Genomic DNA, 18223 nt, shown 5'->3' with positions numbered 1-18223 from the left:
TTTTCTCAATTCTGTTTACAAATTTTTCTCTTCATAGCTGAAGGATGCTTTACATGTTGTAGTTGTTGTATGAATTGAGGTCTGGAAGTGGGGAAATTGGGAGAAAATGGTAAGCTTCCTATCCCTCTGTACTCATGGATTAGAGGAAGGAGTAAACTAAGGACTCTCAAAGCTTTTGTAAAATTTAAAGCTTATGGGTTTCTAAAGGCTTACCACCATTAGGTTAACGAATAATTGGTTGTCATGCTTAGCTGTTAGGACGAGGAAGGCTTTGGCATTCGGACAAGCTGAGTTGTTAAGGAAAAAGGAAGCGAGGTGAGTTTCTGTACCTTGCTTTTGGGTGATAAAGTGTTGTTATGTTGCTTACATGAACCACATTGAAAATGTTGGATCATCGATACACCCCGCGTAGCAAAAAATTAAGTTTGGCAATCACATCCAGGGATCCATGTGCAAGGAACGAATTAGGGTGAAAAGGGTATGAATGATTACTTTTAATCGTTTAAAGAATCGAAGAAATAGATTACACAATTGTATGTCGATTCCAAGCCGCCAGGAAACATTTCGACCTCTACGTAATCCATCCAGTATGACAACGAATGGTAAGCTCTCTCTAAAACTTTTTCAGAGAGAGAAAAATCTCTTAACGACTATTAGACCTCACACACACCTTATTTAGGGTATATTAGGTTTTTTCTAAAAATCCTATATTTCCTAATTCGGGAATAATTGATATTTTTATATAAATCAAATTATAATAATTAACTAAATATAATAATTATAATTACCATAATTATAATAATGTTTGACCAAAATTACAATTACAATAATTATAATAATATTCAATCCTAAATTATAATTACAATAATTATAACAAGGATTTCGGAAATTATTTTTAGTTAAATTTTATACGAATCAAATTCATATATTAATTTAGCCATATTTTTCATTATGTGTACAACATATACACATAATTCGTTCGATATTTAACTACCCAATTAAATTAATTCTATAATCAATTTAATTCGTGTGATAGCTAAACACAATACCAACTATGTTTGGATTCTGTTTGTTTCAACCATAGGGTGTGACCTTGTAGATTCTTGTAATATTAGCAGTAATACTAGAACAACTCTAATATTACAAACAATGAGTGGCATCTAGTAATGCATCATTGCTACCTAAGTTACAAGAAGTCATGATTCGACATAACCTCTCTGTGATTAACCCTTCATGTATTAAATCCTTTTGTCCTTTATATCTGGAATGGGCACAAGTCATGGAATAGTAACACTTGCATAGTCCATCTAATGTTTATTGATATCCTGTGTAGACTATGAAAAGCAAGTATGATAACTAATATCAACTTATTCGACCATAGCCATGCATTTCTAGTCTCACTCAATCAAGTGGCCTAGGATATTGCTCCCATTACGTAGGAGGGACAAATTTTATATTGATCAACCATATCCTACTACATAGATTATGGCATATCCAACATCAGCTTTTATAGAACAACCAGTTACGGTGAACATTTGACTGTATCGAAATATACGACTCACGATGTCGGATAATGATGATCTCAAGTTTGAGGATCGTATACATAGTAGTCACTATGAGTAATGTTGTGACTATTACATAATAATTCAAGAAACATACTCATAGTGAGTCAGTCTAATATGTTGTTCTCTAACACACATACTCATGTATTGATTTTTACATCTTATATCAATGACAACACTTTGTCATCAATCAAGTACACGTTAGTCTTAATGCATTATTGTTGTCCAAGCCCACAATAATACTCGACTAAGGAAATTTTAAGAATAATCATATTATTTTCAAGACATTATTATAAAATAATTTATTTATATACACAGAAAATAAACTGAAATAATAATGGCTATGCCTTATATTAATAAACGAGTTAAAATAATTATGTTGTTACAATCATCTCATGACTGGTCTTTGGGCATACTCTAACAGAAAATGTATTAAGATGGCCTGAGTTCATAATTTGTGAGTGCTAGGTGAAAGAGTAGGTTATGTTTATACAACAATTGTGTGAACTCTTGCTAGATGATTGACGCCGTTAATGGTTGATTATTGATGATTAGTTAATGTGCATGATGAATGTTAAATGATAAATTACTTGACCAAGCCTGCGTGTTTATGAAATTTGGGGCATGAAGGGAAAAGTATGGATGGGATAGATGTAGCTAGGATTTGGGGAATGGGAGTTTCTATTAGATACCACCATATGGTGTTGCTGAGTGCAAACTGTGATGTGCGAAGATTCGGGCCTTGTAAAGGGGACACTACGGTGTTGGAGTATCAAGGTATAGGAATGACGAAATGGAAGAATGGGTAGATGAATAGTTATGATACTGCCGTACAAGGTTGCTTAGTGCAAACCGTGATGTGCGAAGCTCTGGGCCTTCCGGGAAGGGAGAGGGGAGGGACACTTCGGTGTTCGAGGATCAAGGTAAAATGTGAAAAGGAATGATATTGACTAGTTTTTAGAGGAAACATCGTGATGACGGTATTTAGGTTCTAGAGAGCAACATCGCGACAGTGGTTAGCAGGCTCTATGGGGCAACATCGCGATGACGGTAAGGCCCTTCGGGGCGACACTTCAAGAAAGCTATAAAGTGTAAGAACATAGCTCGACTATGGCAACCAATGGAGAGTCCACTGGGATAGTAAACACGGGGTAGCCCGTCAGGGTAGTAAACACGGGGTAGCTTGCCAGGATAATAAACACGGGGAAGTTCACTAGGACATTAAACATGAATTCAGATTGGGTAAGCCATAGCTTGGCTATGGTGTTAGGTGAAGTTTTCTAGAACGTTTGTCAAGGAAAAATGATAGTACAAGGTAAGAGAGAGATCGAAGTATGATCTACTTGGAGAGTAACACAAAAGGATGAATACAACTTATCCAAGAATGCGGGTAGATGGGATAGCCCAAGGATCTGCCAAATTAGAAAGTTAAGAAAAACGAGTATGAACTTATGACTTTGCATGTATTGGCAAGTAAACTCGAGTCAAGGGTGAAACTAGATAAAGTGAAACTTAAGTCTAAGGGGTCCGTGGGCAAAAGTCTGCTTGGACGGATAAGTCTATTAGGGTTTCACTTGGGAACAACGATAGCACAATGGTCTGACTGGTAAAGTTTATCTAAACCTATAGAAATGAAGGATGTTTGACCAAGACTAAATAATACCGAATAGGCCGTGTGGAACTAACAAGATGAGTGTTCGGTAGGGACAAATCGGGGACAGATGAACCTTCAAGAATATCGGAGGATAAAGAATTGAATTCTGAGGTATTGAATGGATGACAACCAATGGTAAATAGTGGAATTCACATAAAAGGTTTTGAGAATAAGGGAAGATGAGTTTGTTAGGTAGTAAAGGAAGTTGGGATGAGGCAAAATTAGGTCTTTACTAAAAGAGGACAGTCACCATAAACGAACATGTCCATGTATCAGATAGAGAAGTAGACCGTTAACGGTAAGCTGTGGGGAAAGTGGGAGACATCAACCTCGCCAGTGAATTTGGGGAAGGCCAAGGATGATTAGGGAGTTGAAATATCTGCTTAAAACTTGTTCCTTAAAGTTTTTGAATTATTACTATAGTCCAGTCATGTAGATTCTCATTAAGTTCATTTGAACTTACAAATTTACTACTTCTTCACATGATAAAGCTTTGGCTTGAGAATCAAGTGGAGGGACCAAACCAGACATCATCATATTGTGAGAAGGGCATGATTATCGTTCATGTGTCTAAAAGGGCACTCCTTAGAGGCTACGCCTCAAAAGCTGGATCAGATGTATTAAAGTAGTAGACATAAATCAAAATGCCGAATAATGTCAGGAATTTACCATCATAGTGAAATTGTAAGAATTCTAAAAGTTTGTTTGAAGTAGATTAGAAATGATTTTACATTTTGAGAAATGTTGAAACCAAAATATGTAACTACAAAAGTTAAAGAGTTTATTGAATTATACGTGGTTTGTGACATTTGGTACCCAAACCCATGGATTGGGTCAAGTATAGGGTGCTACAAATTTAGTAAGTATTAGAGCTGCAATTTAGCTGATCCTCTAGACATAAGAAGTTATGGAAAACCCCTATAGGCATGTAATGAAAGGTTTGGCTTAGTCCCTCAGGTTATTATATAAAATTAATATGTATTATGGAAATGGATGCAGACGTGTAGATGCAGACGTGTGAATCATTAAGTCGATATTGGGAGTGCTATAGTCTAAGGAAGGATAAGCAAGGCGGAGCGTAAAATATGAAGAAATAGAATAAGGAAAAACTTTATTGAAAAGAATAGAAAGATTTTTACAAAATATAAGAACAATTAACTTTCCCCTGGAGTGAATCCTTTTTGAGGCTCCAGACCAGATGCTTCTAAGTTTTGAGCATGAATGAGTTCTCCAAATTCCCTCCACTCCCTCTGAAGTCCCTCCTAGTTAACTCCTAAAAGGTTGTAAATATCGAAGCCAAGGGTTGTGTTGGTAAACTGGCACAGGCAATTGAAGTCCACTTGGCTTAAATTAAGGGGACCCGGAACGACCTGTGTGTGCAGGATCTGATTAGCTCTTAACCTAGGGAGAAAGTCCTGAATGCCTTGCTGAGTGTCCACCTTATACTTCTTCAAGGCTTTAGCATTCTCCATCTAAATATGTTCTATATTAGTTAGGTACTACTTCTCTATGGAGTTTAACTGGTGAACTGTCTCTTCCAATTCCTTTACTCGGGTCCCCAAGGATTTGTATTTAGACTCCCATGTAGAGATAGTCCCTGAGAGCTCAACAATTTGCTGAGAAGAAGTTTTATATGACTGACGAAGCTAGGCAAGAGACTATTCGTGTAAAATCCTATTCAGCTTAGTCCTTGTTGGTGTTATGTGTGGGTGGATTGTTGGATAAGTATTCACAAGATGGAAACGATTGTTCAAGGTAGGAGAGAGAAAGAAATGAGTGTGAAAATGTTGAACCGCTCTCTATTACAAGTTTTAAGAAACCTATAGATATGAGAAATTTCTCCCATGAGCCAGTAAGAGAGTCTCAAATGATGGGAATTCACTATAGTAGTAATGAATATCAAACTACATCTAAGGCAAGTTTTAGTGGGTCGAAAAAGATGAAGACCCTTGTTTGTAATACTTGTGAAAGAAACCATGTGGGAATTTGCTGGAATGAGAAAAAATTCTATTATGAATATGGGTCGTTTGACCATTTAGCTTGAGATTGTCTAGCAAGGATTGGAGGCCAATTTGAACGATTAGTTCAAGTAATTAGTAGGAATCAACGTGATGTGAGAGCAAGGGCTACTGTAAGAAAGAAATCTGCCTAAGGAATTCCAAGTATAAATTTTGCTAAGATCGGCTCGAGAGTATCGATCAATGCTTGTGATTTGAGAATTCTTGAAGATGTTATGCTTGATGGTCAAAATTCCGTGGATGAGATTCTTTTTGAGGGTGGGAGGGTTTAGCATCCTGCCCAGTGTAGTCTTTGTTGTGGTGGATTTTTGGCTAAGTATAAGCCAGAGATGGCTGATTTATACCCTATCCACTAGTGTTGTGTTAAGTTTTTGTTGTCGTGCCATGATTGGCAAACTATTTAGCTAACCAAGTAGGTCTGTAATAACTTGGATGAAGGATCTGTCTTTTGGTAAAGTATAGGTTTCATGTCTTTATGTCTTGGCGTGGTTGAAATAGGGAACCACCAATCAGCAGATTCTCTGGGTATGTTTTGTGTGTGACCTTCATGCTAGTATCTGCCATTGACGGATTGATAGGTTGTGGATCTGATAGTCTTTTGTATGAGCACGTGAGTATATTGTACAGTTTTAGTTAGTTTCTTATTAAGATCTAGTTAAAAGTTAACTAAAGTGCAATGGATATTTAATGTAGGATTTGTCTAGAAATTATTATGTTGGCCATAATAAGGTGGTGAGTCAGCTTTGCATGATAGCCACGTGCAAGTTATTATCAGAGATATGAGCTATAAATATTGGTGAGACTATTGTTGTGTAGGGGATCTTCCTTCCTTTCCTTCTACCTTATTTTGCCTCTGGTTGTTGGATCTGGTGACGTTAGTGTAGTATATTCTTTTGTAAACTTGTAATTTTTTTGAATTGATTGATTAATAAAATTATTCATGAATTAAATTAATATACTTTGTATTATTGTCCTCACATAGTTTTTGCATGTAAAGCAAAATAGAAACAAATGTTGCTCATTTAAATGTTTAACTAATACTAAGCAGTATTACGTGGTCAGATCGTAGTACAGAAATACAACTTGTATTAATAGACGAACCTAAAAATGTCCTTAGTCTAATCAAAATTGAGCAAAGCGATTGAAAGTTTAATATGTTGTCTATCAATTGCAATTGGGGAGATGTATTGTCTTGGGCATCGGAGTGAATGATTCCAAGAAGATAGAGACATAGATGTGGTTGACTGGACTAACAGTACATTAGACATGACCCAAGCATAATAGATCATTGACTACCTTCGGACGTACTAAGCTCTAGAGTGTGAATACTACAGCAAAAGATATAGATATATAAGATGGTATTTGCAAGTATACGGGTCCAGTTATAATATAGTTACAACAGAGTAGGTGAGTACTCCGAGGACCGTACCTAAGGGAGGCAAGTGCTAGATTAATTTTAACCTAAACACCGAAAGATCTAATTTGTACTTTAATTTAGTTATAGTATGATGGTAATAAAAGAGAGTTTTTAAGATTTTTATAATAATAAAAAAAAATAACATAAACAAGTAAAATTCAAGAGACCAAAAAATAGGATAAATCAAATCTGATTATGGGTGATTAGCTTGCTCCGGTATTTCCCATCAACTGTCGCTCTGAGTTCCTCATCAATCAACTAGCTGCTATCCCAACAGGACCTTCCGATCTTCCACTCAATTTGGGGTGAAGGTGTTCATGGATAGGCCATACCAATTTTGGATTAATTCCTACCTTGATTACTTCCTAGGGTTGTCAGGCTTATGTTTTTAAGTTTTTCCTTTCCCAAATAGAAGATACATTGAGTAAACCTACAAAACAGTTAATGGATCATACCTCTACTCGTTAATTCCCCATAGAAGGATTAGTTCCTCATGGTTTTCATAAACAATATGAAATTGATGTAAAGAGAAAACATGATAAATGAATTGAAGTGTAGAATTTAAGAAAATGCCTGATTTGTATTAAGAATTAATCGAATCCATAAAGTTTGACTTTCTCCACAAATCAGATATCTCAAGATAAATGAGAACAACTTGAAAAATAAATCTAAAACCTAAAAAGGAAGAAAAGCTAAACTGAAATTAAAAGCAGAAAAGTAAGCTAAGTAATTGGTGTCTTTTACAAGTGAAAAATGAGCCTATTTATAGATCTTAGGTGGCCGTCTTGCTTAACCCTAAGTTTAGCTGACATTCTTGAGCTTTAAGTTTGATTGTGCGAACCAAAATGCCCCTTGGCTCGTATTATTTATCGTTCAGAGTCGATGTCACGAAACACCAAGACCTGTGTCGCAACATAGGAGTCAGTATACTCCTGTTTGGAATATCTTTATGGGTATGTTGCGACACCCTTAGGCTGTGTCACGACATCGAAGGCAGTTTCATGATTTCTCTATTCTGCTCCTTATGTTGCGACATAGCGATCGGTATATATTTAGTATGCCTTTTCATGGTCTCCTATACACTTATAAAGTTCATTAGCTCACCCTTAGGCCTCATTCAGTCCCTAAGGTCAATAAAAGTTAAGGTCAATAACCCTAAACCAAGGTTAGTTCCCTTGTTAAGTGCTTGGCTCCATTTTAATTGAATGCTCGCCTGCCAAATACCTTTGTCCCTAGTTTACAATTTTAACCCCTAGTGTTTTTAAAGCTAGTGGGACTAAAATAAAATTTTTATATCCATGGATTGCAAGAATATTCGGTAAAAAGGAAGCCTAGAGGGAATTCAAGGAAAGGATTTGTGTTCAAATCCCAGTTTTTGATGATTATATTTTTCTTGTTATAGGTAGCCAGATGTTGCTTGGAGCATGCAACATCAGTGGCCAAGACATTCTTGATGTCCGATTGTGTGGTTATGGAAATAAAGGAACCCGAGCCCGTGCTTGTTAGGAACCCCATGGATAATTCAGGTTTGCACTTCTGAATCTAACATGATTAGTAATGGAACTGCTCCATGTTTTATGGATTATTGCAAGTTTTGGAATCACATGATTTTCCTGTTCTTTTGAATGGTGTGTTTTCTTTTTTATACGTAAATATATCTTTGTAGAAGTGAATATGGTTCAATGTGAATTATCATAGGTTTTAGTACAAAAAATTGTTACTTGAAAGTGAGATCTTTCCTTGTTTAATTACTATTGGAAATTCTGATGTAGGACCAAATTGAAGACAAAACATCGCCCAATGCTTTTAAATTTGGCATATGCGCCTAATCTAAGATATTGAACCAGTTGCAGGAGTTATACACATTTAATCATGAGCACACACCCAAGGTTCCATTCTTCATGTTACCTGTTTAATTATACTTTCCTTTCAAGACTACTTCCAACATATTATTGTTAGTCTTTTCATGGATATATACTCATATCTCACATTCATTCTTTCCTGTTAAAATAAGGTAGAAAACCCTACACTATAACTAAACAAAATGAGAAATGGACTGAGGAAGAGCATTAGAGGTTTCTTGAAGCTTTAAGGTTGTATGGTTGTGGCTGGCACCAAATAGAAGGTAAGTGCACAATGAGTTGAACTGATTTACTTATATTTGTCATGTTCACTATGGTTTGAACAGTTTAAGTTACTCTTATTTTCATCCAGAGCATGTAGGCACCAAATCTGCAGTTCAAATTTGAAGCTATGCTCAAAAGTTTTTCTCTAAGGTTCATTGCTTTGAGTTCATTACAAGATTTCCTTGATTAAGTAAATGTTTTATATCTTGATTAAGAAAATGCATTGTATGTTTTATTACCTTGCAAAGTGTATAATCATAGGCAGGTTCTCCTAGTCAGTCTGTTTCTCATATGCGTACTTTCTGATTGTGGTTCTAGGTTGTCCGATAGTCAAATGGTGGCTTTGATGGTTCCATTAAACCAATAGTGATACCGCCTCCTCGTCCTAAAAGAAAGCCAGTACATCCATATCCCCTCAAATCTGTGGATTTGGTGAAAGGAAAGCCACCAGCATCTCAACCAGAGAGATCTCCATCCCCTAACCAATTTTTTAGAGAACAAGATAACAAATCACCAACGTCAGTTTTATCTGATGCAATGGGGTCTTCTGCCTTGGAGCAACAGAAAGGATGTTCTTTTCCAACTTCTTGTACTACGAATTTGCAGTCAATCAATACATCCCCTTTAAAAAGGAAACTGACTATGCAACCTCTAACTTGGCTGTTGAAGAAGAGAAACCCTTTTTGTCATCTATGAAAATATTTGGTCAATCAGATGCGGAGAACATTCTGTCCATGGTAAAATTATAGGGTTAAATCTCTGCCTTTATTTTGTAAACTACTATTTCTAACCTTTATGACTCTAATTTCTTTTTCTTTCATGTATGATCCATAACCTCAATGCAGATTTCAAGGACTTTGTTTTTGGTGAAGGCAATGCAACACCTGTTATACCTTCCACAAGTATTAAGCTTTTTGGGAAAATAGTTCAGGTGAAAGATTCCCCTAAACCTTCCATAAGTGCATAAAATTTACCACTAGTATTAGTAATGGAACACTTTCTTGTTCTTTATATTTTGTATGCTAATATGTCGGGTTCGTTGATTATGTTAGGATACAGCTACTGAAGCAGATGTTGAAGGGAAACCGAATAAGGTATCAAATCTCCATCGTAGCAATGATGAACCTGTTTAGAGTAGAATGCTTATTTTCGTTGTTGATTAATTATTTAAAAATCCTTAAGATCCTGGTGATATATGAGATTTGCATTTTTTTAGTTCAATGTAACAATTTTGAACATCATTTTTCAGTGAAAGGAAGAAAGTTGGTATTTACTGTTTGCTGTTTTTGATTGGTAGAAAAATTTTAAACTGAATTTTATTTAAACTGTCATAATAAATTGAATTTCAACACATTATTTATAATTCTTATAAACAAAACTAATTTCATAGGGAGTGCTACAGTTGATATTACTATACGAACAAAAAGTAAAGGTAAATGATGAAGAAAAATCACCAGAACTACAAATTATGAGGAACATTCAATGTAAAATATGAAAGAACGTTAAAAGCAAAGAAGCAACTAGATAGTGGTGGATATCCCACTTCAAACAGCAAAGAAGTTAGTGGTGTTTTTCCATAAATGTCGCAACAGAATTTGACTTTTAGCGGCGCTTTTACCACAAATGCCGTTGACCTTTACTGGCATTTTTAGGAAAAGCACTGCTAAAGAACATGTAATTTAGCGGCGTTTGTGGGGAAAGCACCGCTAAATGTCATGTTCTTTAGTGGCGTTTGTGGGGAACGCGCCGCTAAAGGTCCTGTTCTTTAGCGACGTTTGTGGGGAAAGCACCTCTAAAGGTCATGTTCTTTAGCGGCATTTTTCCACATAAATGGCATAAAATTTAGTTGCATTATCTATAGCAACATTTTTTACGGCGCTTATTAAAACAGCGCAAATTGTTTTAGAGGCGCTTATAAGCGCCGCTATAAGCCCAAAAAAAGGCCACTAAAAACCTATTTTGCTGTAGTGATAGATTTATCTGTTCGAACTTTCAGCCTTTCTAAATTGTCCATAGAAGAACCACCTACCTTAGAGTTAAAACATCTACCTTCATAGTTAAAGTACGCATATTTAGGAAAGGATAACACGCTACCCGTGGTTGTGGCTGCTAGGTTGACTGATGTGTAAGAGGTTAAGTTGTTAGCCATGCATAAGAAATTTAGAAAGACATTAGGTTGGACAATTACAGATATTAAAGGAATCAGCCCCACACTCTGCATGCTTAAAATTCTGCTGGAAGACTGCCATGGCGATTTTATTGAGCAGCAAAAGAGGTTGAACCCATTATGATAGAGGGGGTGAAGAAGGAGATAATCAATGGTTGAATGTTGGCATTATCTACCCAATCTCTACAGCTCTTCGGTGAGTCCAGTCTAATGTATGCCAAAGAAGGGAGGTGTCACCATGGTCAATAATGACAATAATGAGCTTATACCTACATGAACTGACACAAGATGGTGAGTCTGCATGGACTATCACCAGCTCAACAAAGCCACAAGGAAGGACCATTTCCCACTACCCTTCAATGACCAAATGTTAGACCAATTAGCTGGAAAGGACTTCTACCATTTCTTAGATGTATACTCTAGGTACAATTAGATTACAATTTCCCTAGAGGATCAAGAAAAGACAACATTCACCTATCCATATAGTACATTCACCTTCAGAAGAATGCCTTTTGGTCTATGTAATGCACTAGCAACATTCCAATGGTGCATGATTTCCATATTCTCGGATATGGTTTAGAATTTCTTCAAAGTGTTTATAGATGATTTCTCGGTATTTGGGAATGACTTTGAAGGTTGTTTGCACAACTTATAATTGGTACTTCAAAACTGCGAGAAGACTAACCTCGTCTTAAACTGGGAGAAGTGTCATTTTATGGTAAGAGAAGGCATTGTCCTAGGGTATAAGGTTTCCCATAAAGGAAACGAAGTTGATAAGGCAAAAATCGAAGTGATTGAGAAGCTGCTACCTCCAATGAGTGTTAAGGGAATGGGGAGTTTCTTAGGGCATGTTGGATTCTATAAGAGACTTATGAAAGAGTTTTCTAAGATCTCTAAACCCTTCTGTGCCTTGTTGGAACAAAATAAACCTTTCATCTTTGGTGAACCTTGTCTGTTAGCTTTCGAGGAGTTAAAAAAGTGACTGGTGGCTGCACCAATTGTAATAGCTCCTAAGTGGACATTGTCATTCGAGCTCATGTGTGATGCCAGTGATTATGCTGTGGGAGTAGTATTGGGGCAAAGGAAAGAAAAAATATTTCATGCAATCTATTATGCCAGTCAGACTCTAACTGATGCGTAGCTTAATTGCACCACCATTGAAAAAGGAATTCTTGGTTGTGGTATTTGCATTCAATAAATTATGGTCATATTTACCTGGTATCAAAGTCACGGTTTACACAGACCATTCTGCCATTAAGTATTTAGTAACTAAGAAAGATGTAAAGCCAAGACTGATTCGGTGGATACTCTTGCTGCAAGAGTTTGATTTGGAGATTCGAGACAAAAAGGGAACTGAAAATCAAGTGACAGATCATCTATAAGATTAAAAGATAGAAATGAAGACGGTAATATCAAGCTTACTAAGGACGATTTCCCAGACGAGCAGTTGTTAATTGGCATGACATTGCCTTGGTATCGATATTGTAAACTTCTTAGTTAGTGGACTGTTTCCACCTAATCTGAATAGCTAGGGCAAATGAAAATTCTTGAATGATGGAAGATTCTACTATTGGGATGAGCCTTATCTATATAAGCAATGTATTGATCAAATAATTCAAAGATGTATTCCTAATGAAGAAATGAATAGTGTATTACAACATTGTGATTCAGCAACGTATAAAGGGTATTTTGGAGGAGTAAGAACCGTAGCAAAGGTACTCCAATCTGGGTTCTATTAGCTGAATTTGTTCAAAGACGCCCATGGATTTTATAAGACATGCAATCGTTGTCCGAGAACATGCAACCTATCAAGGAGACATGAAATGCCACTGTAAAATATTATGGAAATTGAGTTGTTCGATGTTTGGGAGATAGAATTTATGGGTCTGTTTCCACCCTCGTTCGATAATTTATACATACTTATGGTAGTAGATTATGTCTCCAAATAGGTAGAAACCATAGCTCTACTTAGAAATGATGCCAGGTCAGTGATGAAGTTCCTACACAAGAACCTCTTCATGAGATTCGGTACGCCTAGAGCCATCATTAGTGATGAGGGATCTCACTTCAATTGCAAGCTAGTTGCCAATGCCCTAAAAAGGTACTGAGTAAAACAAAAGATTTCCACGACATATCATCCATAAATGAACGTGCAAGTTGAAATTTCCAACAGGGAAATTAACCAGAGAGAAAGTTATTAATCCAAATCATAAGGATTGGTCCTTAAGAGTGGATGAAGTTTTATGGGTGTATCTCACTTCTTACAAAACCCCATTAGGAATGTCACCATTCAAGCTCGTCTACGGAAAACCAAGCCATTTCTTGGTTGAGTCAGAGCATAGGGCATACTGGGCTGTAAAGCAATTGAACATGATTTGAAAAGCTGCTAGTACTAGAAGAATGCTTGAATTAAATGTAATGGAAGAATTCAGGGCACAAACGTATGAGAGTGCTAAACTTTATAAGGAGAAGACCAAGTGTTGGCATGATAAGAGAATTATGCCACGACAATTTGAACCAGGACAACATGTGTTGTTTTTCAACTCAAGGTTGAAAATATTCCCTAGCAAACTGAAATCTTGTTGGTCAGGTTCCTTTGAAGTAGCCAAAGTATACCCTCATGGAGCAGTGGATGTCAAGGATATACAGACGGGGATCACACTTAAAGTCAGTGGACAACGTTAAAAGCACTATTGGGGTGCTCATGTAAATCGAGACAAATAATCCATTGACCTTAAAAATGTTTAAGCTCAACATCTCTTTCATGTCTTTATTTTCTTTAGTTGCTTTACTTTAATTTTGTTTTCATAGTTTTCATCTTTAATTACTTGATGTTATTTCCAATTCTGGTTATTTTTTATTAGTTTACAGATTTTACAAGAATTACAAAGAAAATCCTGAAAAAGGGAAAGCAGTTGAGGAGGAACCAGAGAAAACAAAGTCAGTGAATACTGGAGGCAAGGAAGAAGAACAAAATGGAACCACCCCTACACTTGTACCATAAAAGGATAGTACTGAAGCTATCCCATCTCTGCCATTAGAAGCCCTGCCCGAATAAGACTGTGAAATCCATCGAATCATTGATAAGATTACCAAGTTTGACAAGGAAGAAAAGGAACCACCTATTTAATCATTTGAAATAAAGCTAAGATACAAGCGTATAGCAAGAAAATCAACCCACAGGCAGTGAAATACCATCACCACAAGCTGTTAGTGAGTTTCTTTTACCCTCTGTTAAATAAATAAATTACACTGCATTTTTTTAAATTTAAGTCTCATGCATTGAGGACAATACATCCCTTAGGTTTGGGGGTGTAGCACGTATTTTAGATTTTAGTTTCACATTGCATCATTTGTTGTTATATCTTATCCTTATAGACATACTTAATTACCATAACATTTCATGCATTCTGGAATAAATAATAGTTTGTTATAGCATTATTGAGTTGATTGCATGATAGCTAATTTAGTGAACTCTAATGATGAAAATAGTCATTAATTTTTTTTTGCAAGATATAGAAAGGAAACGAATAGAATCGACTCCTAATGTTAGGATTCTCTATCATATCTATGACACTTATATTGTATTCATTCAATCCTTAATGAGCTTAGGAATTTTTGGACTAAAACTCACAGTTTCTTATAAAAATCATTAAGCTGAAATGCACAAATGTAGCAAATGAAAGGCTAAATTTAAACTCCCAAAAGCATAAATTGGTAAGCTAAGTTTTGTATAAAGACTCCAAGTTCTGCTCATTAAGCAACACAAGAGTTTGGTGTTTGGGTCAAAAAAAGTTTCTAATAAGAGTACCATAAAGTAATTTTGGGACACTTCATTGTAGAAGACTATTAAGTAGCTTGGGAGTTTGGTGTTTGCTCCATCTTCACTTTTAAGTAGAAAGGTGTTTGGAAACATGAGTGAAGAAAATAACTTCAAATCATGGTTATGCTAAGTAGCTTGGGAGTTTCGTGTGTGCTCCATCTGCAACTCCAACTAGAAAGGCATGTGTGATGAGATGAATTTCCAAAAACAAAGAGTGAAGCAATAAATGGGAGAAGTATTAGCTAAAGTCAAGTTGAGCGCCACAATAAGTGAGTTAGACTAAGAATTCTTAAGTTGTTTAAGAATTGACTATATACAATTGAATGCACACAGTTGCACTTTAGGAAATTCTGATTTTAGGGAAAGGTTCTTGCATTTATGGATTTGATGAGTTTTTATTGGACAGAATGCACATTTTCTTGAGTGTAGGGTATTCTGAAGACTTAAATTTGGCAATGTTTAGTCAACTCAATAGAATAAATGCAGTCAATGAAGTGCATTAGAGCATGCATTAGTTGTTAGGTTGCATTGCATTGCTTGAGGAAAATCAATAATTAAGGTTTGGGGGTGATAACTCTTGAAAATAGTTATAATTCACTCGTTTAGACTTAATTAATTTTTTTACTTAAGTAAAATTAGCTTTATTTTAGGTAATTGCATGATCATTTCTAGTCAATCGAGCAGTGCATCTAAGAACATGAGATGGTGATTACTTTATTGCATCTTTACTTTTAATTGCTTGTGGAATGGTCTTGTTATGGCTAAATGGCAGGTCTAAGGGAGAAGGGAGAAGGATAGTAGAGGATAGAGGTTTGTCGAGGCATTATGACTGGTTGCCATGACAATGCTGGTGAAGAAAACAAGAAACACCCAGTTTGTAATGAGAGCACTCAGCATTTGGTCTCCCATATGCACGTGTAATGGAGAATATTCACCTCAAAATTATGGAAAAAAACAATCATTGGCTGACGCCTTTTACCCTAGAGGACAACCCAAGTATAAAAGGAAATAAAAAGGGGGAAACAAGGAAGGAAATTTTTCTGAGCTTGAATAGAGGTCTCATTGTGGCAAAAGGCTAAGTTGAGCTGACTGTGAACTTTGGTGAAGATGAGCAACAAGACACCGAGTTAGGGGATTGGAGTTTTGAAACCCAGATTTCTTCCTCTACATTTTGTTCCAATTCTTCTGTTCTAAACTGCTAGTTTGGGATATGGATGATACAGAAACAACTTGAATTTGTATAGCCCAGCCATGAGCCAACTTAATATAGTTGGGGTTTGCTTTGGATGATGTTTTAACTTTGATTAATGCTTATGGATTAATATGGTTCATTGTACTACTTTACCCAATGGTTGTTTTTGTTTAAATGCTTAAGAAAGTGTTGATGAATGCTTAATAAGTCTTAAGGTAGCTTGACACCGACAAGATTAGGTTACTTGGACGAAAGTTGGGTAATATAAGTGAGTGTTGAGTGAAATACTCATGTAAATGCTAAACATAGAGCCTTACCTTATACAATTTAGAGGGTTGAGCTTCAATAGTAGTTTCTAATCCCAAGCCTATAGACATATAGTGCATTAGGGGTGATTAACCCTAGGTCTTGCTTTCAACAGAGGTAAACCACAGTAGTACCATATCGAACAGTAAGTTTATCATAGTTTTTCGACGGCATTGTTCACGGCTTAGAATAGATCCCTTAGTAATCCTAACCTTCATAACCAGTATTCCAACCTTGCTGAAGTCCTTAGTACTTTTGTTTGATTTGTTGTAATGGTAATCTCTGCTAGTATACTTCATTACTCTCACTTCTAATGTGTTAATCCCATTTTAATTTCATTAAACATCACTTGATACATTTATCTTTTCTATTCAATTGTGATAACTTAGAAAAAGAGCAGTAATCCAATCTTCATGGGAATAATAATCACTAATCACTTTATTACTTGATTCGACGTGTACACTTCCACAATTCGCACATCATATTCACAATCGACAGAAGATGTAATGGTTACCATGAGATAAAATAGGATCATATTGGGAGAACGAATATTATCCAAAAGAGATCAATGATATCCTATGAGGGTAACACACTTATGACAAGGTCATTGGACAAGCACTGATAGTTGCTTTCATAATGGTATGTCGTTGGGGAAAGGTCAGTCACATACTATAGTGGAATGAATTCGTGACTAAATGAGTTTATAATTAATAGGAAAAAAGCTTAAACTTAATTATAAATCATTTGAGCCTTAACTACATATGTCCAATCAGTCCCTCCGCTATCTCGTTGAAACCAGAAATGAATTGTGTGTTTGAATAGAAATGAACGGAATGAATAGGAAAAGAAAAATGGGAAAAATTTAGGAATGACTATGGTTTCCTCTGAAATGGAAAAATGGAATCATTTGGAAATAAATGTAGGTTTCCAAAATAGAAATGGAAATGAAAATGATCCATTTGCAATCATATATGGACTACATAAAATATGATCGAAAGAATGAGTTTATGTTTTTCGATTGTTTTGATGCTCGAAAATGAAAACAAATCATTTGGTCATAGTGAATATGTTGATTTGTGAATTATTGAACATATTTTCCTGAAAATTTATCATGGTTAAAATTGTCAAAATTTTACTAGGGGTAAAATCATCAAAATTTTATTTTGGGTAAAATAGGGATGAGAAAATTTTTTATATTTAAATATTAAAGTTTATTTTTGGAAATAGAAATACTGAATCGAGTCAGGTAACATTACAGAGTATTGGGTCCAAAAGTCCCAGGTAGTACTCATAATTGTACTCGATGTGAGAAAGGCCAAAAAACCCCTCATGGATTCTAAGCAGGTGTCGTCCATTGAAGTCCTATTCTAAGTAAGCTGTTTTTCTATTTGAAATAAACCACTACTCAACAAGGGTTTTACCTTTTCTTCCTATAAATAGAAGGCACCGATAGAGCTATTAACACAACTTTGAGAGATTGTTATTCTGCTGAAAAATAGAGAGAATTTATTCTTAACTATTACATATATTTTTCTAGAATAACAATTCTATTGGTTTCTATTAAGAAGAGAGAATTTTTGTTTTCACCCTAGAAGGAGAGAAAACTTTTTCTAGATCTGTGTTTCGATTCAATTTGTTCGAACCCACACTTGAAGCAATTTGTGGTATGAGAATAGTGGAGAAGATCGTTTGGGTTTATTGCTATAAATATCACAAATCAAGTCAGTTTTAGAAATTATAATTTTCTACTATACAGGAAAACTGTTTTCAAATCAGAATCTTTCCAACAATTAGTATCAGAGCCAGGTTGTGTTATGTTTATAATGTAAACCGAGACCGAATCTCTCTCACAATATTGTTTGATTGATATTTGATAAGATGTGACATTCTTGTAATTATTCGCATATTTAGGGGAATGTATGTGAAGAAATGCAATATTATATATTTTTGTTATTTTT

At 35.6% G+C, this 18223-nt stretch overlaps 1 protein-coding gene and 1 pseudogene across 1 annotated transcript; both read left to right on the top strand.

Annotated features, from left to right (window-relative positions):
• Nucleotides 1–2200: 2200 nt before the first annotated feature.
• LOC105793181 (protein REVEILLE 7-like) lies at nt 2201–9910 on the top strand (annotated as a pseudogene).
• Nucleotides 9911–13362: 3452 nt separating this feature from the next.
• On the top strand, nt 13363–13948 carry LOC105793180 (uncharacterized). The gene is made up of 2 exons (XM_012622107.1): nt 13363–13624; nt 13809–13948. Exons 1-2 carry the CDS (start codon nt 13363–13365, stop codon nt 13946–13948), a joined length of 402 nt encoding a protein of 133 aa, XP_012477561.1.
• Nucleotides 13949–18223: the final 4275 nt, after the last annotated feature.

This window comes from Gossypium raimondii, chromosome 8 (assembly GCF_025698545.1).
Source record: "Gossypium raimondii isolate GPD5lz chromosome 8, ASM2569854v1, whole genome shotgun sequence".
Taxonomy (NCBI): domain Eukaryota; kingdom Viridiplantae; phylum Streptophyta; class Magnoliopsida; order Malvales; family Malvaceae; genus Gossypium; species Gossypium raimondii.
This window is presented reverse-complemented; position numbering and strand designations above follow the sequence as displayed.

Coding starts and splice junctions, on each gene's coding strand:
- LOC105793180 (XM_012622107.1), top strand. CDS start 13,363: ATGGAAGAATTCAGGGCACAAACGTATGAGAGTGCTAAACTTTATAAG. Junction 13,625..13,808: donor ACTTAAAGTCAGTGGACAAC/GTTAAAAGCACT, acceptor ATTTTTTATTAG/TTTACAGATTTTACAAGAAT.